General features: G+C 39.2%; 1 protein-coding gene across 19 annotated transcripts in view; it reads left to right on the top strand.

The window, feature by feature from the left end:
- Dh31-R (Diuretic hormone 31 Receptor) overlaps window positions 1-24469 on the top strand; it is a 217053-nt gene that overhangs the window by 171324 nt on the left and 21260 nt on the right. For all 19 annotated transcript variants that reach the window (XR_013032772.1, XM_076519205.1, XM_076519210.1 and 16 more), the window contains one exon: window positions 18980-19086. Coding sequence is in view for 18 of the 19 variants with exons in the window: in XM_076519205.1 (XP_076375320.1) it covers window positions 18980-19086 (107 nt within the window). In the remaining variant the exon portion in view is untranslated. The remainder of the gene's footprint in view (window positions 1-18979; window positions 19087-24469) is intronic.

Below are 24469 nucleotides of genomic sequence, written 5' to 3' on the forward strand. Positions count from 1 at the left end.
CGCCCTCTCTCTTTCTTCTTCTCGCTCTCTATCGCTCTCTCTCGCTCTCTCTCTTCTTCTTTCTCTCTCTCTTCTTCTTTCTCTCTCTCTCTCTCTCTCTCTATCTCTCTCTCTCTCTCTCTCCCTCTCTACTGCAAGTAATTAGCCGTACGCCGGCCCTAATGAGCGCAGTTACGAAGAAAATTGCAGTGCAACGAGTTGACCCGTGCGAAACGAACGTTTCTCACCCCGACTACAAGGGTTGCTCATCAAATTTTCTGAACACGTACATTCTTCGAATGTACTTTACCGCGCCAGCTGGACGCGCGAGAGAGATGATACAAAGAAAGGCGAGGAGATGCAAAAACGATATCATTTCAGGCCTCGTTCTAGGTTAGTGGACTCGCCGACGAAGCCAATGGAAAGAACATATCCAAGCATGGCATCTGCAGAAGAAGATCTCTATTTCTCTGAAACATCCAGCCAGTTGAGCAAATAATATTTTCTGATTATAGTAAATTCTCCCCAATTGTCCTTCGGCTTGCACACAAAAACGGATAATTTGGGGAGGGGAGATACGATTATTTTGTACTCGTTATTTATTAAACAGACTACTCTTTGTCCAACTATGTTCTTAATCTCAACCATAATTTTCAGCTGGAAAAAGTGTGTCATTTAGTATATATATATCACAGTATAAAAATATCTTGGAACAGATTATTGTAAGATCTTTTCGCAATAATCTCCGATAAAAAAACTGACAGAAAGTCGATTCAAGAACGTGCAGCACCTCACGATCTCATAATAAATTACTCAGTAATATAAACAAACATTTTATTGCCGGGATCATGTTCCCACAGCAATAAAGTATTATGTAAGTAATGAGAAACCTGAAATAATCAGCGGCGGATTAAAGCCGATTCTTCGACAGACTGGAACACGTCAACAGAGGTTATCGGCGGACCTTGTACCTCGAATTTTATAACTGCGTGTAAACTTTGACTAAATTGCTGTCGTTTCACACTTAATCGCCAATATTAATCCCGGGGGACAGAGAGGCCTGTCACCGGTGCGCTGACGACGCGGCGCACGAAAGTGTCCGCTATGCAATAATTCAAAGCAAAATTCTGATACATTATTTGATTTTCAAGAAACTTCGTACGACGAAAATCGCTTGCAAATCGTTCAGCAGAAATTCGCATTCCGATGACCGGAGCGTATTTCTGCGCCCGTCTTCTAATATTTCAATATTAAACTTACTTACTTGGTCTGCCACATTGCATATACAACATAATTGTATAAAAATCTGCAGTTTTTCTAAAGAGAAAATATTCTAAAAATTCTGAAATCTTGCTGTTTTTTCCTAAAGAGAACAACATTGCATCTAACATAATTGTATAAAAATCTGCAGTTTTTCTGAAGAGAACATTTTCTAAAAATTCTAAAATCTTGCAGTTTTTTCCTAAAGAGAACAACATTGCATGTAACATAATTGTATAAAAATCTGCAGTTTTTCTAAAGAGAAAATATTCTAAAAATTCTGAAATCTTGCAGTTTTTTTCTAAAGAGAACAACATTGTATGTAACATAATTGTATAAAAATCTGCAGTTTTTCTAAAGAGAAAATATTCTAAAAATTCTGAAATCTTGCTGTTTTTTCCTAAAGAGAACAACATTGCATGTAACATAATTGTATAAAAATCTGCAGTCTTTTTAAAGAGAACATTTTTTAAAAATTCTAAAATCTTGCAGTTTTTTTCTGAAGAGAACAACATTGCATCTAACATAATTGTATAAAAATCTACAGTTTTTCTAAAGAGAACATTTTCTAAAAATTCTAAAATCTTGCAGTTTTTTTCTAAAGAGAACAACATTGCATGTAACATAATTGTATAAAAATCTGCAGTTTTTCTAAAGAGAACATTTTCTAAAAATTCTAAAATCTTGCAGTTTTTTTCTGAAGAGAACAATACATTTAATTGTATTAACAATTTATACCCTTTATTATAGAAGAACTAATAACAAATAGAAATATTATATACAGCAATCGCATAAATAAAAACAAAGGAAAAAAAACAGAAAGAAAAAACAGAAAAAATAGAAATAGACAGAAAAAAGAAAAACTATCGAAACAAGTTAAAATATATATGTACATGTATACATATAAATTACTGGTGTAAATCGCGGAACAAAAATATATGAACTATTATTCGCGAGTTTTTTCGCAGCAATGAACAAATTCGCAGATCCTAATACTCGGACGACGTCGATTAATGATAAAGTCGAAGCACGAAACAATGATCGAACGGCAAGTTTCCCGTCGACGAAACTTTCCCGCGCTAATTCCCCGCGCGAGCAACAAAGCGACCCCACGTTTCTATCGGACTGTGTATTGTATACCAGAACTATGTGGATATTGCTCTCATAGCGTCCTCGATAAAGTGGCGAGAGTGGACCATTCTACGGCGAACAAGCGTGGCCGATGCAGAAATACGTTATCGAGCGTTCATCAGGTGGTTAACCGTCTCGGATCGATGGGAAGACTATCGAAGGCACAATAACGGCTCGGTTAATTCGAGGAGGGTGCGAGCTACATACATATTTCGGGAGGAGGGCCCGCCGACGTCGATATCGGCTTCGATATCGATATCGGCACCGATATCGCGATCGTGTCCTCGCGGCAGGATACGGCAACCGATATCACAGATCGTCGGCTAGCCCGGAGTTAGCCCTCGCGCTAATAAAATAGAGGGTTTATCGCGACGGGCATTATCCCGGGCTAAGAAACTCATCATTTACGAGTGGAGGAAATGACTCCGCGCACGTAATCTCGAAAGTGGTCGTCTCTTCATTGGAGCGGCGATGGGGAAGGTACGGCGGATTTCTCGATTGTTCCCTTACGTCTTATATTAGGCGCGCCATTAAATAATTCTCCGCTTCTTCGGCTGAGTAATTTATCGGCGGCGACACGAGAACGCGTTGCCCCGGCTTGTTTCGATCTGGCTCGATAAAGTCTGGCTGATCCGTCGGCGATCGACCGGCGACCGAGTTGGCCACGTTTCATTCGGATAACGAGTAGAATTTTATTCGAGGAATTTACTCGAAATGTTAGTCGACAAATTTCCTCGATATATTATTCGAATATAATCTTATTCGAGGATTTTGTTCGAAGAATTTATACGATGTACTGTTCGAACGATATATTATTCGAGAAATTTAGCGGGAAGATTGTTCGGATGAAGTTTGATTCGAGGAATTTATTCGAAATATTCGTCGAATAAAATTTTATCCGAAGTATTTATTCGATGTATTGTACGAATAAAATTTGATCCGAAGAATTTATTCGATGTATTATACGAATAAAATTTTATCTGAAGAATTTATTTATGTATTATACGAATAAAATTTTATCCGAGGAATTTATTCGATGTATTGTACGAATAAAATTTTATTCGAAGAATTTATTCGATGTATTATACGAATAAAATTTTATTCGAAGAATTTATTCGATGTATTATACGAATAAAATTTGATCCGAAGGATTTATTCGATGCATTATACAAGTGAAATCAATTATTTATCCGCAGCCAACCATCATTTTTGAATTATGTATTCTGTCGAGTATTGATCGCGTCGTTGCATTGCGTCCACAACAATATCATAGTAATTGGTCACTTGCGAAAACATTCTCCCTGCGATATTTGGAAACTTTTTTACCTGGATCCGATTGGTCGCCCGAATATGGATATCAAACGAGCTCTTATTAAACGTGCGCGCATGGAAAATGCAGTGCGGGGCCAATATATTTCGTGGCAAATTGGTCGGGATGAAACATTAACGTAACGCAGGACGGTGGACAAATCGTACGTGTCCGATGTTTAAGCGTTTCCGGTTCGCTAGATCCGACGAGAAACTAATTCGGTAGCGCAAATCGAAGCGTTCCCTTCCCACATTTCGTTCCCGACCAGAGCCCATCCTGTTTCCCCGGTAAAGGTTCGCCGGGACGAAGTCAAATTCCAATTTCGTTTCATTAAAAGGAACAATCCTGCGATCGTATAAAGCCACGACACCAAAAAATGCCGCAGAAAAAGTTGGAACGGAAGTTGGACAGAAAAGGACGAAAAGAAGTCGGACTCGTTCGAATTCGGTAGTGACCCCGAATGTCTGACTGGATCGTTCGAATTCCGATACGGCGATTATCCGAGATTGATGCGGATATTATTTTTCTATTAAATTCCATCGAGCTGCTCCGACACGGTAGCCTCTGCCGACAGCGAATAAATCACCGATTTGTTTAATGTTCCCTGAGATGGTCGGATTAAATAGACTTGCCACGAGATCGTTTCATCCGTAGTTCTCGATGAAATCGTAAAGTCGAGATGAGAAAAGGAAAATAAATATGAATTAAATAATACATGAATTAGCACACGGGACATCGTATTTACCATAATTTAACGCGGAATTACATAAATTGTCATTCTGTTATTAATGATTGATGGAAAAAGAAGGAATAATTATCAATAATTCTATTTTTGCATTAAGAACAGCAGAGGCGCTGTTTATCTTACAATTATCTCGGAAACAGCCTCCGGGTCTTCTCGTGCGAAATAATAATTTTCTTCGTCATTTTTCCTTGTAATTCTTCCTGGAGTAATTCTAATCGGTTGAAAATAACACGCGGATATTCTGCAATCAATTTCGATCACGATTCTATGCATTCGTCGCGCGATTTACGCGTCTTTCACCGCGACTCCATAAAATCTACACAGTCTCGCGCGCAAGAAAATTTCCATCTCTTGCTTTCCGAAATTATCGTGAGCGCAACGAAAAATTATAGTGCGGAGAAATCGACTCGAATACAAGAACACTCTTGTCCTTATCTTGGCGAAAGTGCCCCGTTCTTTCGATATTACGAGCCCTTTATCTCGGGAAACGTTCCCTCGGACTCGCGTTTCCGAAAATAGTCCCCGGAGAGAAACTGGACGCATTCGAGGAACCGTTACGACTCGATAAGCCACGATAAAAATTCGAAGTCGTCCGGGAAACGAGAAACAATTCGCAACAGCGCAGCGCTTCCCACGATTCCGCGGCAGAAAAATCGACGGGACGCGCCGCGGGAAGACGAGTTGCGGTGCATTAATGTGTTTGATCGGTAAACAAGCCAGCCGAACGGCGACTCGTCGCTTCCGCAATTTTTCGATCTCCCGCCAATTTGTTTTCTTACCCCGTTGTTAGGATAGCGACGAGTGCGCTCTCGACGGTGCGCGCCTTTTTCTCTCATTTCGACTGCCACTTTAATTGTGTTTGCGCCTCTTAGCGTGCCTCCACGACAAAAAAGTAAAAACGGGAGAATTACGGAAGTCGGTCGAACGTGTCGATGCTGGAATCCTATTTTACAATTTAAATAGCGGCACGTTCGAAACGCAATCAGAATCGCCGATAATGCTTTCCACGTTTATTTCGGCCGGGCCTTTACGTTCCGTTGATTCGCGATAATTGCCATTGCGCGGGACTACGCCTGCCCGCCATCTTGTCGCGACTACTTCTCCGCGAGTATATATTCATTTACTTTATGTTTTCAATTTATAGAAATGGCGCAGAAGTTAATTACACGATCTATGAAATGTTGATAATTAGCTCTAAGCAAGGCTAATAAAGACGATTTAAAACTGGACTATTGCAAAATAACGATCTATCTATTTTACGTTTGAAATTCGTTTATTTTACGGAACAAGTCCTTTTACGTTAGGCGAACCAGGAATTTTATATAAAAATGGCGCAAGAATTAATTGTAAGATCTGTAAAATAATAATTAACTTTAGGCGAGGCTAATAAGACGATTTAAAATAAATTACCGATCCATCGAAGACATTAATATTTTTGCAGCAAGCATTTAGGGTTGAGCGTGATCGATTTATGTACTTCGCATGCTTGTTAAACGTTCCCGGAATTTAATTGCACCGCCTTTAAGGCCAACTTCATTCTCGTTTCGGAACGGACAGATTTAATTTCGTTTTTATCGCACCTTCTTTCATTCGACTTCAGATGAATGGCCGTCATTATGGTTCCTCGGGAAACGTTACTCGAGTCTCTTGGATGCGGACGAAGAGCGTTCAGCGTTGCATTTAGAAAGACGCAATGCTGCCGATAAATTTGGCCTGTCCACTTCCGATTTCTTTTATACTGTATTTTCTTTAAATGTCGCGAACGAGAGCTTTCGTAAAATGCATTCAGATAAATAGTCGATATATTAGTTTCCGTTTTATATAGGTTTTATACGTTTCGTTACGTTTGTGTACGTTTTATACTATAATTTATACGTTTTATGGATTGATACGTGTAAAAATACGTTTTAATGGATTTGGTGCGTCTGCAAACAAAAACGAGGAGATGACAAAAGCGGACAGAAAAACATGTTATGAATTTTAGGAAACTGTTGCATTATTTTCGACATATTAAAATCACACGAAAATACGTTTTCAGTTACCTCGTATTTTCGGCAACGAATGCAGACGATTTTTATGTTGCACAAACGTTCACAGTCCACCGATCAACGACTCTGTCGTACAAGTTTTCGGACATCATGCATATCCGATTAAAAAATATATTTAATAGTCAGCTCCCGTTCCCAGCATACAATATTTAATCTGCACAAACGTTCACGGTCTATCGATTAACAATGCTGTCTAACAAGTTCCCGAACATCCTCCATATCCATTAAACATTTTCATCGGGCCAACTTGCTGGCCGCGCGGCTTTAATCGACGAGAGGGTAATCGTGAATGGCGATTGTGAAACCTATTCCTCCTTTTTCCCTCCTTTTTTCCCTTCTCCAGTCGAGCCTAGCCGCGATGGTAAGCGATTCGGAATACCGAAGTAGATCGTAAGTGTAACTGAATCGCCAACGATCGCTTGAAAAGTCGACTTCGATCTCCGAAGGATTATCATCTTTCCGACAAATACTCGAATTCCCGTTTTCGAACGATAAAGGAGTACCACTAAAGGAATACCACTTTGCACGCGCGATGTATGATAATTGCGTCGGACGCAGTTACTATCGTTGTTTTCGAGCATCGTTATTCGAAACGGCGACAATTCCGCAGCGTCGCGTAATTTGCGATTTCTTTCTTGTTCTATTTTCCAAGACACGAGTCGGCGTTCTCGTTTACACGACTACAATCGAACTCCTCGTTTCTGTTGCATAAAACGATTAAGAAAAATCGTACGCCGAGTTTCGAGAGGTCATTTTGAAGGGGAAGCTTCAATCTTCAAATCCATGGTCGACTTTCTGATGAAAAACAATTTTTCGATTGTTTCCGAGACGTTCAAAGTTGTCACATATTATTTTTAGTTTTGTGTTTTCGATTTTCTATGAGTTGTAAAATCGTGAGAGAAGAACTGTTCGATTTATAACAATGCAATTCAAACAACAATGAACCATAAATATTTAATTAATGGAACATAACGTCTCTGAACGCTTGACACACATTGCGATCACCGCAATCAATAATTCATCCACGTTCGGCTATCTTCATCCCCCGTTTCAAGCCGCATTCCCTCTTTGAACGTTCTCTCGCTCTCGCCAATTAACGTTCGCATCGAATTCTCGATTCTCGATAAAATAATGTCACACGAGAGCTGTTTCAAGAACTGTTGGAAACTGTGTTTTCTTTCTTTCTTTTTAGGAGACTGTAACAGCTCGAATGTCGGAGATTCGGTGTGCGAATAATTTTCGCGCTGACTGTAACAGTCGCCGCGACAGTTTTCCGATCGCCGTTCTCTCCATAATAAATTCTTCAAATTTGCTGGAATTCATTTACGACTATCCGCGGAATCTTTACGACCGTCCGCGGAATCTTTATCGCGATCGACGCGTCGAAACGGGGCGACCGATGCGTCCGAGCGGAATCAATTCGCCGGAATTAGCTAGCAAAAAGGTTAATCCAGTCGGCGGGGGTGTTTGAAAATTAAAAGGGGCGGAAAACGGCTGGGTAATATGTGCGGCTAACGAACCGGGACGCTAAATCCCCGGTGAAATTGATTTCCGTAGCGGGACTGGAGGGGGAGGCTTGTGTAAACCGAGAACGAGCCGCGCCGAAATTCACCGAAAGGAATCCTCATAAAGGGATGGTCCTCGATAACAGTCGAGACTCGGCTTCGGATAGTTTGTTGGACACTTAAGCGACGTTGTACGAGCCGCCCGAGAGCTGCCATTTACCTATTTGTTTCGACCTGTCTGGCACGGTGTTGCAGCACGCGGACACCCTATCGATTTCGAGGCACGCTCCGCAACCACGTACCCCAAAGTGCCACACAACTTTGTGCTCCCGTGATACTTAAACTTTGAACTTCGCTGCACTGACCACCGGCCGGCTTCATTTGCCGATAGGTTCCACCACCGGGTCGCTTTAACTACCCTGAGTGGATAAGAACGCGGTTTCTTCGTTGGATTAATTACTCGTCTTCGGAACGACGTCGGCGCCGTTGCCAGTGGACTTTCCTGCGAATTTACATTTTTGTGCAGACGATGGATTGTACGATAATTAAAACGATGGTCTAATATATTATTTTATTTAGGAATTGTTTCGTAGCATTTATTTTTACGCAGAATTATCTTGCAATTGGAATGATGGAAAAATTAGTAATATTCTTCGTCCGATTTAGAGATAATATTTTCTAGGATTAATTCGAATAATTTTTGATGTATCAATCAATGTAATTTGTACATTTGTTACGGTATATCGAGCATGACTTTATTTGAGGATTTACGATTTATTTGTAAACAGATGAAAATGCTTGTACACCCCCACAAAACGATTCTTTAAAAATTGTCAGTAGAATGATATAATTTGCAGTTTGTTAATCGTTTTTATTTCGTGAATTGTTGCGTCATTTTTTGCTTTATTAGTGAGCTTTTATTTTATTCGCAAAGAAACTATTATAATTTTTTAAGTAGCAGGGTTCCCACCCCTATTTTCTTAGCATCATGATATAAAAGGAATGTTTCCGTGACAATTTTTTCTACGAACTTCTTTGGTTCGAGCGTACATTATTCTCGAAATTGTACAATACTTAAATAAATCCCGTCTTGTCATTGTTACAAAATAATATACATCGGATTATTCGAATATATTCGTGCACGGTTGTTCAATTTTTAAAAGCGCAGTTTGAATTCATTCTCTGCCAGATAATAGCATAAATTATTGATAATAACATGTAGATTATAAAATATCGAAAGTACAGTAAATTCTAATTTTCCTTCATCTCGTAAACAAAAGTGGACAATTTGGAAAGAGGAGATACGATTATTCGAGCCTTGCATTTCATTTTTATAATTATTGACAATCAGCAACTATAAAAATGAATAATCGGCTCGAATAATCGTATCTCCTCTTCGCAAATTGTTCATTTTCGTTTCCAAGCTGATGTAAAATCGCGGAGAATTTACTGTATACAGTATTATAGTACACTTAGCGACGGAAAAGCGTGTGTATACGTTTTCTCGTTGAAAGTTGAAAATTGCTAACGAATCGAGCGGCCGAAATTCAATGCGAGGCGAGTGAAAAATGCGGTTACGTCTACAGATTTTGAATAGCCCGAGGCGTGGTTACTCCCAGAATCGCGCGTAAGTGCTCTTTCGAAAGGTTTCAAAGACTCTATGAGCCACCAATGGTTTTTTTCTTCCCCGACATACTTCGCTCTGAATCGTTGACGGTGATGGATGCCGGGCATTCTTCGTCTCAAAGGTGAATTGTAAGCTTTGTAACTCGCACTCGATCGACATACTGTCGCTATCGCCGGTACAACGGAATACTCGGAACCTCGGACGGATAATACGTGCAACCTTCGGCAAGATTGAAAGAATTTAATAAAGTCGATACGCTATATACAACGTTCCAATATCGCACGAGAAAGGAAGAATTTTTCATTTGCATTCTGCTTCTTTCAGAGCATTTTTACTTTACGAAGCGACGAATAAATTTACGATACTTGTCCGCTGAATAAAATGACTAGTTTACGGTTTCTTAACGAGACAATGAACGTTAGATATGCAATCGTCCTCGACTGAGCCAAATTCTCATTTTACAATATTTTTACGAGCTAATGAGTGACAAAATTGCAATTCTCGTCGACCGAGTACAATTTCTACACAAAATAGACATACGTATACTTACAAAGGGATGGGCTTAGCAATTATTGTCGACTGAAAAACATCTTTATTTCAAGGTTTATTTACGATGCGATGAACATTAAACCTGCAATATTCGTTTTTTTTTTCTATTTCACAGTCTATTTACAAGGTAACGAACGGTGAATTTGCATATCTCCGTGGATGCTAAACGAATACAAAAACAAAAATTTAACTAAACAAACTGTAACGTAAAAGCAAAAATTATCATCGACGGAAACTCCGTTGACGTATCAACTGCTCTTTGCCTGAATAATGCATGATGCAGATCGTTGCATATTCCCGGGAGTTCTTTTTAAATAATTCGACAGCGAACGACGGGTTTCGAACGGTCGATCTATCGTCGCGAATCGCATTTTATCTTCGTATTTTTTCCTTCTTTTTTTTTTGTTTCGCACACGAACGAACAATATTTTTGTCGCTCGGGACGCGCGCATTGTTAGCGTGTCCGACGATTTTCCGGGACGAAATAATCGCCGGGCGTGAAACTGAAAGCGCGGGAATTTATTATTTTCATTAAGGATTTAATTAGACCGAGAACAAAGCGGGGCGCATTAGTGGGGCTGTTTCTCACCGTCACGGCGTTTATAAAGCAGAAATTCAGCGATATCTGCTCGTTACAAGATTCTTTATTCCCGGACACATTTGTAACCGGCGGCGATTCCGCGAGACGGTCCGCGTTCGCGGGCCACGCGATGCATTTCCATGCAAGTCCTATTTTTTAACCGGGCGAAATCTTCGGGAGAAACTTAACCGCGGAATTTTGTTGCTAACGTTTAGTTAGATAAATTCGGTTTAATATAGCGGATTAATATAGCAACGAAATCGGCGATAGCAACTGGAACTACTGCAGATGCTTCTGTGTATCTGAATATCATAGCTGGCAAAAGTAGTATAAGATGATTCACGTTACACGCGTTTATATCCGTTTCCGTTTTTCTCGTTCAGAATCGTCCTTCGAACGAGCATCACCCCGAGCAACGGGGGCGTTCGAAACGTCCTCGAGATAGGTGAACCCGTTACTCTATTTCAATGATAGTATACTGCATTCGTTTCTGCATTTATCACTGCATTCGTTTCTGCATTTATCACTGCATTCGTTTCTGCATTTATCGCTGCACTTATCGCTGCATTCATCGCTGCATTCATTTCTGCATTTACCACTGCATTCATTGCTGCATTCACTAACGCTAATTTATATTATTTTATAACAATAATTATATATAAGTGATAATATAATAATAATAATATATATATATATATATAATAATAATAATAATAAGTGATAATATAATAATAATTTATATATAAGTGACAAGATTGGATTTATTTAGACTTTCTGCAATTTTTATTGTAGTATCTGCCTGAATGAAAAAGTTCATGTAAAAATTTCTGACAAAATTGTTTCGCGTCTTTTCTTCGGCGATACACAAACCATCCTTCGAGCATCGGAAAACTTCAAAGCTTTCGAGGCATTCAAGCCTTTGGTCGATAAAATTGTTTCGGTCCGGAATAGTTGATCAATACAAATCAATGCAAGTAAGATACGATGCAATTTAATTTATCGTTATTACTAATAATATGATTCGCATTTATATTTCGTGGCTGAACAATCGACGCAAGTCGACGGAATTGAAATACGATGCAATTGAAATACAATGCAGTTGAAATACGATGCAATTGAAATACAATGCAATTGAAATACAATGCAATTGAAATAGAATGCAATTGAAATACGATGCAATTGACGTGTACGTAATTTACTGTATACAGTATTATAGTGCACTTAGCGACGGAAAAGCGTGTATATACGTCTTCTCGTTGAAAGTTGAAAATTGCTAACGAATCGAGCGGCCGAAATTCAATGCGAGACGAGTGAAAAATGCAATTGAAATACAATGCAATTGAAATGCAATGCAATTGAAATAGAATGCAATTGAAATACGATGCAATTGACGTGTATACGATGTAATTGAAAAATGTTATTGTGACCAGATTCCTTCGTCCGGCGACACATTCGAGGATTTGTGGCGATGTAATCCGACGCGGACGCGTTTCAGATACAAAGCCACGAGAAAAAAGAAATCACAATTGGTCAGACGGAAGTGTGATTCGAACGGGAATGGTTTCCTGCAGCTATTTCCGAGGTTCCCGGAGAACTGGGAGAGTAAAGAGATAGAAAACACGGGATTACGCGTCGGCCCGTGCACATCCGAGCGACGTAAATATTCGAAATGAAGTGCCCGCCGTTGCCCGAGGCAGCGAAGCTTAGATGGAATCGCGGGCAGGATCCGCAGAACGAAAAGGAAAAGGAATGGAACTGCTCTCTTAGGAATCGCGGCGGTCTTCATCGATACTTAGCGCGCTTCTCATGCGCGTCGCGAATGTAACAACGGGAATCCGTCGGTCGGTGGCATAATTTATCCGCGATTGTTCGCGAATCCGCTGTCTCGCGTCTTTCCGGCGATATCGGGTCGGGCAGAAGACAGGGTTATATCTCGATCGAACGTGAGCTGCAAAGCCGATTTAGGTTGCGCCGCACGGAAGCGCGACGTTTCGCGCGTTTTTTCTTCGGCACCGTTGTGCAACGAAATCGTCGAATGTGTCGCGAATCGAAGGAATCTATCTGGTCACAATAACATTTTTCAATTAGATTTTTCAATTCAATTGCATTGTATTTCGGTTGCATCGCATTTCAATTGGATCGCGTTTCAATTGCATCGCGTTTCATTTGCATCGTATTTCAATTGCATTGATTTATATTAATTATTCGATCGTAAAATATAAACGCGAATCATATTATTAGTAATAATAATAAATTAATTGTATTTCACTCAACGTCGAATTTCAATTGGCGCGCACTTCAATTGCATCGTATTTCAATTGCATTGTATTTCAGTTGCATCGTATTACAATTGCGCCGACTTGTATTAATTATTCAACCGCGTAATATAAACGCGAATCATGTTATTAGCAACGATGATAACTTAAATTGCATCGTATCTTACTTGCATTGATTTGTATTAATTATTCAACGATTGAATATAAATGTGCATCATATTATTAGTGATAATGATAAATTAATTGTGTTTCCATTACATTGTACGTCCACTGCGCTCGTGATTGAAATAATCAGCAAACCGAAAGGTTTGAATTATGTAATCGAATTACAGCGTAGTTGAATTACTATTATAACTGAAATACAATACAGTTAAATTGCGAAATTGTATTACAATCTACCTAATTGAATCAGCGCAACTTTACACCGAGCACCCTTTTAACGTACACAAAGGTGCACTTAAAATATCAGCGTACTAGAATGCAGTGAACACGTCTTTGGTTGACGCTAATTATAAGATACAGCAACTACGTTATTGATTTCGTTCTTCAATCATTTGAATGAATCGAAAATAATATAAACGAAATACAGGAATTTCGCCCGGAAATGCCAAATTTTGGGTCGCTGTGAATTTCTCTGTGCTAGTCCTACGTCTATGCAATCGGTCAAGCGTATGATGCGGCACGCGACGCAAATTTCCGAAAGACAATACAAAATGATCTGTTTAGGCGTGTGTCAGGTAAGAAAAATCGCGGAGCTACAAGGTATGTGGTAGATATTAGGTACCTGATCGTCGAATCATGGCATGTGGCCTCCGAATTGCCTTCGAATCGTGTCATGTGGCCTCCGAATTGCCTTCGAATCGTTTCATGTGGCCTCCGAATTGCCTTCAAATCGTGTCAGGTGATCTCCGAATTGCCTTCGAATTGCGGCATGTGGTCTCCGAATTGCCTTCGAATCGTTTCCTGTGGCATCCGAATTGCCTTCGAATCGTTTCATGTGGCCTCCGAATTGCCTTCGAATCGTTTCCTGTGGCCTCCGAATTGCCTTCGAATCGTTTCATGTGGCATCCGAATTGCCTTCGAATCGTTTCATGTGGCCTCCGAATTGCCTTCGAATCGTTTCATGTGGCCTCCGAGTTGCCTTCGAATCGTTTCATGTGGCCTCCGAGTTGCCTTCGAATCGTTTCCTGTGGCCTCCGAATTGCCTTCGAATCGTTTCCTGTGGCATCCGAATTGCCTTCGAATCGTTTCATGTGGCCTCCGAATTGCCTTCGAATCGTTTCATGTGGCCTCCGAATTGCCTTCGAATCGTTTCCTGTGGCATCCGAATTGCCTTCGAATCGTTTCATGTGGCCTCCGAATTGCCTTCGAATCGTTTCATGTGGCCTCCGAATTGCCTTCGAATCGTTTCCTGTGGCCTCCGAATTGCCTTCGAATCGTGGCATGTGGCCTTCGAATTGCCTTCAAATTGCATTCGAATCGTGGCTAAGAATTATAAATAAAAAACACCGGCATGCTGGCCGCTGCCGTTTTTTGCCGACATCCCTGTGTTTCTATAAAAACGATCCGCGGAGCCCGAAGAATCGCGACTTAGTATTCTCAGATCTGCCGGTTTCACTTCCGACTTCCGAACATTCCTGGGAGAAATCCACTGTAATGAGTTTCTAAATTCTTCACATGTCTTCACTGTTTTGTATACGATCTACTCGTTTTCGCGACACACTATCGCAACTTTCTTCGTCGATTCATCGAAACGTATCCTCGAGAACGCTTCCTGTAGAGAAGTTTATTTAGTTTTCCCGTTGTTCCCGTTGTGAAACAAAGATTTCTTTGACGGATTTCTTTTTTTTATTTCCTCGTTAAGCGCGTCTCAATTATAATCCTCTGATATCACAAGCTCGCAATTGTGCATGACAATGAATCATGTTTCAGAAGCGTTCACGCAAGGAAGGCCGTTCTAATTTAAAACGTCTCTACTCGCGGATCCGCTTCCTTGCGGATCTGCTCGAGTCAGAACATCGGAACGCATAAAACACGACCTTACGGGAACGCTGTTTGAATTACAGTCGCCATGAATAGGAAGTGCATGATTAGCACCAGCAGTTTGTCATTCCATCGGGCAACGCGGCTTCTTACACGCGCAAAATACGAAATGGGCCGCGATCGCCTCCAGAAATCCGCTAAGAAATAACATCGTGACCAACGTTATTCTAAAAACATTGCTCGAAGAAAGTAACGAATTAGAGCTGCTAAAATATCGAAGCTATCTCTTATTCTAATAGTTTTTTTTTTACTATTTCAACTTTTCTTCTACTAGAGACCTACATCTTCTAAATCATTATTGTTATATTAAAACGACATTTCGAAATCTTCTTTTAAATAATAATCTAAAAATAAATCACTAGATTATTCTATATAGACTAATTTATTAGTTCACGATTGAAATTGCTATTGTTGTTGAAATATTGACTATAATATTCCTTTTTCAAGAAACCTGTCATTAAAATATTTAAACACATTTTTAGATAACTTCTTTAAACAAGAATCAAATGTCTCGAATTTTTATTTTGATGTTAAAACGACTAATTTGCTAGACAATGTCTAAACAAATTTGTATGAAAATTGCACTTGTTTGAAGTGGGAAAAAGAAATAAAAAATTTACGTTTTTTTATCAACTTTTTCATCGGAGCCTCGAACAAGGATTTAAATATAATTAAATTTATTAGATTTGTATACATATAGTCAAGCTTATTAAATTTAAATATAGTTAAATCTATTAAATTTATGTACAATTAAATTTGTTACATTTAAACATGATTAAATTCATCGCATTTAAAATTTTGACAATTGGAATGTCCATTTGATCCGATTTCTAAAAGGTTTAATCCGTTCTCGATGGGTGTCCAAATATTTCGGCGAGCAATTGTACACAAAATATCACACATTTATTTAAGAATACCATCGTCGGCAGTAATTAAAGCGAGCAAAGAACACGCAGAAGCCTGCACCAAAAGAAAGGTACGTAATTTGTCTCGCTGCGACTGCGTCCAGGAGGAACGAATGGCGAATCGATGGTTAGAAAAGAGAGGGCACGTAGCTCCCATACATCTCAAAACAAGATGTTAATGTCCGACGCGCGCTCTTTTACGGCGGAAGTCTCTATTTAACAGACTGGCAAAAAGTTTTCAATTTTCGGCGCCCGTCGGCTGCCTCTCTCTCGGACTCCACGGAACGGCGCCGTGACATTTATTGCGAAAGCGAACGTGATCTACGATGCTCGGTGTTCTTCGTAGAACCACCCTCTCTACCTCTTCCCGATACCACCCGTCATTCGCGCATCTTGCTCGCCCGGCCCTTATTGGAAATGCAAGAAAGGGAACGGCTCGTTGTGTTCCGCTCGCATTCCTGTTTACTCCAATTCCGCGCGAATGTGGCTCCGAGTGCTTATTGTTAGGACGAAATCGTGCCCCATGAAATTACAAACTGGTCCGCGTGCGTCTCGTAAATTTCTTCGTAACTACTTCACTGTTACGACTTACGGTTCATCGCGATTTCTTCTTGTACGCTTTTTATCATTAATATCATCGTAACGCAGATCATCGTCTCAACAGATAAATATCGACATTGAATATGTCTAAACAATATGGTAATCGTGCATTTATTTTATGGCGTTGAGGTCGGATCACTCGGATGAACATTTTTCGTTAAAATGACAGACCTTAATTTACTTCTTCAATGGCTTTTTTTATTCGTTTGTGGCAGCTTTTTTCTAACACTTTGGACTATAATCCAAGTCTTTGTTATAACAAAGAGATTCGTGGTAAAGATTTCACACATAATCCACTAAATACGAATGCTATTCATTTTGTTTAAATCTCGCAACAAACTTTGATGTTTATTCGATCAAAATCTGTGACCGTTCGCCGAGGAAACGAGACACGATTGATTCAATTCGATTCGATTCACAGTTGACCATTCAGCTGCGATCGATTGGAAACTACGATAATATTTTATGTATCCTTTTATTTATCTGAAAATTGCCGAATCAAGCGCGCACGAATATCAATGTATGCATTCCCTTTTCATACGAAATAAAAAAGTCGCATCGAATCGTTCCCATACCTCTTTCATTGTTCGCGCATGAATATTCGCGATCGAAAATTCGCGAAAATTGATGTTGTTTTTATCTTAATTGCCTTCGTTTCACTGTTATTTCGCAGACCGGAATGGAAATCTACAGTTTATCTGCAATTAATTAGCAGCATAAATCCGTAGTTTCGTAGTCGCGTCACGAGGCGACGACTAAAAAAGAATCGGGAATTAAAGGGCAAAGCCGTTTGACACACGCAGCACTCGCATTTCATTCAATTAGCCGCGCATACGACGGACGTTAATTCCGTTTTTCTTCCAGCTAATATATTATTCTTGGAAACATTGCTCTGTCGCGGCTTACAACTTCTCTATCCGGGAAACAACCCGTTCCGTCGCGTCTCCGACTATTTTTCCGCTCCCGAAGTACTAAAATCGCTTCGCTTTTGCTTTACCACGGCAAAGAAACTGTTTAACAAAGTACGAGCGGTCTTGTCAGCCGCGCGCGACAAGAACACGCGATCCAGAGAACTGTGACGAATTTAATCCATTTTCCCTCCGCTGGCTTCCATCTTCGGATGCTGCTCGGACTTTTTCCCGGTTCTGATGGAATTAACCTCCGCCGCAGCGTTCCCAGCGCGTGTTCGTTCTGCTCTTAAACCGACGCACGTTGATCATTTGAAACGATCGCAGGCGATAATTACGGTAAACTCTCCCTAATCGACGCTCAAATTCTATTTGGTTGGCATTCTTTGTCTCGAATACGATTTTATTCGAATGATTATTCAATCGAATAAGAACTTATCTAGATCGAAATTTAGCCGAGTAAAATTTGATTCTAACAACAATTCGTTCGAATGAGATTGTACTCGAATTTATTCGAACAGGAAGTCGTACAGAAAATCATCGATCTGAATGAAAATGGCAGAATACAAAGGATTTTTTCATAGTTTATCGACTTACTTCTTTCCTATTGCTTCATCGAATTATTCAAACAAGTTTTCGAATTACTCGAATGAAAGATAATACCCAACGCAGCTTCGAAACCGGTAGACGTCAATCGATAAAATATTGATTAACGAATTTAATGCAAGGTTCGCATTGCGAGACTTTCGAACTATTGGGTTGGCAACTAAGTAATTGCCGATTTCAGTTATAGACGTCTCTCACTCCCATTTTTATGACATCCGTAAATGTTATATTATAAAATTATTATTATTATTATTATTATTATTATGTTATTTTTTATTATCCGTGAATGTTGGCAACTGGACAAATTGAATGCAGCGGTCAAGGAAAAACGACCAGGATTGGTCGATCGTAAAGGTGTCATTTTCCAGCAGGACAATGCTAGGCCGCACACGTCTTTGTCCTCTCGGCAAAAATTGATGGATATTGGTTGGGAATTGATGTTACATCCACCATATAGCCCTGATCTCGCGCCATCGAATCACCACTTATTTCGATCCCTGGACAACTCCCTTCGTGGTAAAACTTTTAATGATGATGACGCTGTAAAATCTCACTTAACTCACTTTTTGGCCGAAAAGGATCGGACTTTCTACGAGCGTGGAATTTTCAAGTTGTCAGAGAGATGGCGAAAGGTCATCGAACAAAATGGAAAATACATTACAGATTAAACTTCGTTCCAAGTAAAAAGAATTTTTTATTTCATTGAACAAATCGGCGATTACTTAGTTGCCAACCCAATACACAAAAATGGACAATTTGGGAAGAGGAGATACGATTGTTCGAGCCTTACGCTTCGTTTTTGTAGTTACCGATTGTCAATAACTATGAAAACGAGCTTCTTGTTTAGGACACTTTTCATTCAGAACTCTTTCGAGGATCATTGACCTCGTTTAATTCGATTGTTCCAGTAACGGCGCACAAGTATTGCGACTCGAATGGAACATGGTTCCGACACCCGGTCTCCGGACAAATCTGGAGCAACTACACGACGTGCATCAACATGAAGGACCTCAGTGTGAGTATGCTACAAACAAATCTAATCTGATCTAATCTTCTTGCCTTGCGATGTATGGTAAATTTTTTCCCTAATCGACGATCAGATTGCGCACGAAAGTGAACGATTTGGGAAGAGCAGATACGAAAAACATTTCTGTTTTCTTTTTCTATTTTCAATTATTGAAACTATATGAAGAAAACGGTACGGCAAGGGGTTAATAAAGTGGTGAATAACGATTGAAAAATATCCTGTTTAAGTTACGATGAAATTGAGAACAAAATTCTTCACGCAATTGAAATTACCGTGAGCAAAATTTACATATTTCATTTCAATTCCATCTCAATGTTATTTATTTTCCGATAATTCATTACAATTCTAACAATTCTTCATTACAATTTTAGATAGAAAAAAGACTAGAGAAATGTCACAATAATTTCGTGTTTAAATGTCGTAATAATTTTTGTCCAACAGTTCGAAATTGACGCGTTGTTCGAACGTTTGAAATATCAAGAAGTTTGATTGATGAGTGTTTGCCGAAAAATGAGTAAACTCGCCGAACAAGCGACAAACCAAAAAGCAATCGCGAATCAAAATTTCGTTACGACCAAAGCACTTTCGCGAAAAGAATTCAGCGCACGAGAAAGTACCGTTGTTTCGAATAAAACGAAGGGTAGGAAACCCGTCTGGACGAACGTAGCTGGAAATTAGGGGAAACTGACGACGTCGCAAAAAATGCCGACGCTTTTCCGTGACAAAGGCACTGAGTATCCAGCTGTGCGACGACGACGACGACGACGACGACGACGACGACGACGACGACGACGACGACGACGATGCCGCCGCGGAGATCCATCGTTTTATTTTCGTCGGTCGCGGTTATAATTTGCCGTAGCCGACTTTCCCGGCGGCCGATCGTAAATTCGCCGTTTGTATCAGATATTAAAATTCTTTTGGAAGCGATGTGCGCCGACGAAACAGCGGGCTGGTCGGGGAGAAGAAAAAAGAATATTATACATAGACGTCGCGCCAGGACCTTCGGCCGAGAGACGAGTTGATTTTTAATCCGCGTTTATTGTTCCCGTTCCTGAATTAACGGCCTCGGTCGCGAAATGGAAAATTCTGCATCGACGAGCTTTTACGTTTGGCCGGGAGTCCGCCCGCGATAATACTCTATCGATATTATTGCCCGGTTAAATGAAATATTAATATATTGCCGCGCGATACGTTGCCCGTTAATGACACATAGCGCGGGATTGGGATACCACTTGTAATTAGCGAGAGAAGCAGGGACTCGTTAAACTAGAAACAACTAATTTTATTGGCCGCGTTTCCGACGGAACACACTCGCGCATCATGCGAGATTAGTTCGCCATTGTGTGCGGCAGAAATATTTGGAATATAAAATATTTTCTGGAATATTTGGTAATATGTTGGTGCGTGACTTGTGCAGAAACGTGTTCGTAGTGAAACAATAAATAATAAGACAATGAAAATATTCGTTGCAAGAGAATAAGAATATTCGTAATAAAACAATAAAAGTATTCGTAATAAAACGATAAGAATATTCCTAGTAAAACAATAAGAATATTCGTAATAAAACAGTAAGAATATTCGTAGTAACACAATAACAATATTCGTAATAAAACAATAAGTATATTCGTAGTCGTAAACAATCAAGACATTTGTAGTAAAACAATAAAAGTATTCGTAATGAAACAATAACAATATGCCTAGTAAAACAATAAGAATATTCGTAATAAAACAGTAAGAATATTCGTAATAAAACAATAAGAATATTCCTAGTGAAACAATCAAGACATTTGTGGTAAAACAATAAAACTATTGGCAATGGAACAATAACAATATTCGTAGTAAAACAATAAGAATATTCATAATAAAACAGTAAGAATATTCGTAATAAAACAATAAGAATATTCGTAGTGAAACAATCAAGACATTTGTGGTAAAACAATAAAACTATTGGCAATGAAACAATAACAATATTCGTAGTAAAACAGTAAGAATATTCATAATAAAACAGTAAGAATATTCGTAATCAAACAATAAGAATATTTGTAGCGAAACAATCAAGACACTTGTAGTAAAACAATAAAAGTATTCGTAATGAAACGATAACAATATTCGTAGTGAAACAATAAGAATATTCATAACAAAACGGTAAAAATATTCGTAATAAAACAATAAAAGTATTCGCAATGAAATAATGAGAATATTCGTAGTGAAACAATCAAGACATTTGTGGTAAAACAATAAAACTATTGGCAATGGAACAATAACAATATTCGTAGTAAAACAATAAGAATATTCATAATAAAACATTAAGAATATTCGTAATAAAACAATAAGAATATTCCTAGTGAAACAATCAAGACATTTGTGGTAAAACAATAAAACTATTGGCAATGAAACAATAACAATATTAGTAGTAAAACAGTAAGAATATTCATAATAAAACAGTAAGAATATTCGTAATCAAACAATAAGAATATTTGTAGCGAAACAATCAAGACACTTGTAGTAAAACAATAAAAGTATTCATAATGAAACGATAACAATATTCGTAGTGAAACAATAAGAATATCCATAACAAAACGGTAAGAATATTCGTAATAAAACAATAAAAGTATTCGCAATGAAATAATGAGAATATTCGTAGTGAAACAATCAAGACATTTGCAGTAAATAAAAAAAAATAATATTCGTAGCGTAACAATAAAAATTTTCTTGGTAACATTAATAATAGCTACTACGAGAAACTAACGCGACTAATCGCGCAACAATCGCAACCACTAATGCGAACGGCCAATAAGATTCGAGGAAAGAGTTCGCACGATTCGCCAGCGTAAATTGAGGAGTCGCGATCATTTTCTGCCACACGTTCGGAATCAGATTCTAGGTCACTGCGTTTACGAAGACATTCTTTCCCTTATAACATAGAAGGTCCATACTTTGCACCCTCGTAGAGTTTTACACCCCGCCCGCAGCATCGAGGTGCCAAGAAGCATACGCGTTCTTCTTTTCTCCACGGTGCGCAATAAAAGCAATATCTTAAGTATCGAAGTTATGTGGGTACGCATTCCGATTTCTCCATGGGAATAATATGCTCGAAATAAAATGCAACAATCGTATATTAAAAGAAAAATCGGCGCATTGATAAAAAAAAATGCAAGCACGAAAAATCCGGCGGTTCTTTAGAACGAACTGTCTGGAGAGTTGGCAACGAATGAAGCGAAGCATCCGCCCTCGTAAACGGATAAATAGGAAGAAATGGAATATAAAGGGAGAGGAGGAAGACTTTTTCATATTCTGAAAACGTCAGAGTTTAATTGGCGACGTTCCGGTTTTTATGGCGTCAAGCTTTCCTCCCGTTTCATGGAATCGCTAATTTTACAGTTTTATTATCGCCCGACTTTTAAAGCCGTTCCCGAAGTTACAAGCAGCTGCCGAGTGAAACAGTCATTGTTCCCGTTGTCGTTTCTGGCGTCTAAAAAATATGATTCGGTGTCGACGAAACTATATTATTACGTTGAACATGAATGTCATTCGTTTTTTCTAAGACGAAACAAAAGTAAAAGACGTACAAGAAACAAAAATTGTCTCGTTCTAATGCAGAAATTATCAAAGATGAATAAGTGTAGTTGTAAAAGAAATCGTAATGCCATTTGTATTGTATAAAATTAATAGAATTGATAGAATTGATAAAATTGATAGGATTGACAGAATTGATCGAATTGACAGAATTTATAGAATTGATAGAATTGGTAGAATTGGTAGAATTGATAGAATTGGTAGAATTGACAGAAATGATAGAATTGATAGAATTGAGAGAATTGACAGAAATGATAGAATTGAGAGAATTGACAGAAATGATAGAATTGAGAGAATTGATAGAATTAATGGAATTAATGGAATTAATAGAATTAATAGATTAATATTAATTAATTAATATTAATAAATTAATTACTAAGATTACCAAAACTACCAGAATTATTAGAATTACTAGAATTACTAGAACTAGTAGAACTAATAGAACTAATAAACAAATAAATCCGCAAATTTAAATGAAGTATTTCAATATTAAAACTCGGATATACCTAAAAACAAAACATCCCTTAGCTTCGTACAATATAACGGAACCGAAGAAATATCGAATAGTGATGAATAACGGACTATACCTCAGAGACAATGAAGCAAAATGACGGCGAAGTTCGTTCCCCTTCATCATCGAGGTTACAGCTACGATAACTTCACTTCGCTGTAACTTGGCTTCTTCAGGCTCTCACGGGAACCAGAAAGTCTTGTTGACCAGTCTGGGAACTCCGTCATCGGGTTCGGCGGCTGTAAACGACCCTTTCGATTAGGGCGTCGTCGATGCGAAGAATCACCATGTGCTTCGCATGGTAGTCAATTCACCCCGAAACAATACACGAATCTTTGCCGGTCAAACGTTATCCGAGATTATAGGATACCTTGCTTTTCAATTATTTCTGTGCTTCGTTTTTCAATTATTCGTGTATTTTATTTTAAGTTTGTTGCGTGCGTCGTTTTCGTATTTATTCGTGTATTTTATTTTACGCCACATTTGCGTAATTATTTTAATTTACTCGCGTACCTTGCCTTGAAATCGTGCCCGATAGATTTACGACGAAAATAATGTTAATATTTCGCGGTGCACAAGAAATTATGTTGGAAAATTGCATTTTCATCAGTTTTTGTGCGCCGTGCATCGGCCGCTGCGAAAACTTGTTATCGAACTGCAATGAATCATCGAGGACCGTCGGTGGAAACGTCGATGAGGAGTGCCGTCGGTTCCGATGCAACGTGATGATAGGATCAATGGAATTTCTGGGGAATTGTGGGGGGTGACAAAGGGACAGGCGAATGTAATTAGACGCCGCGGAAGTTAACGCGAAGTTCATCTAACTAGTGGCCGCGACCGCGGTCCAACATCCGGTCGGCATTAATACGATTGTCCGCGCGTTGTGCAGCCTCTTGCGTCCCATTACACGATAATCGAACTTCACCATTGTCCCCGCGATTGTTCCCGGCCGTTTTTGACGACGGTAGCACGCGAATTCGAACCGGGAACAATTCCGAATCGTAACATTGTTCCGGACAACGGCGAGAATAGTTCGCCGGAACATTATCGTTTTTTGGCCGTGCGCCGACGCGGATCATGTTTAACCCTTACACGGTCCTCGTAAATTCACCGGTGGTAAGCCGTGCAATTGTAACCGTCCTCGACAACTGGCCAACTCATAACTGGATACTGCGACTTTATGCAAATTTCCCGGGGTCCCGCAAAAATTTCGAGCCCGCCCGCTCGGACTTTTCAGCCGAATCCGGCAGTTTTCGGGATTTTAAATCTCTTCCCTTATAG

This window comes from Megalopta genalis, chromosome 2 (assembly GCF_051020955.1).
Source record: "Megalopta genalis isolate 19385.01 chromosome 2, iyMegGena1_principal, whole genome shotgun sequence".
Lineage (NCBI taxonomy): Eukaryota > Metazoa > Arthropoda > Insecta > Hymenoptera > Halictidae > Megalopta > Megalopta genalis.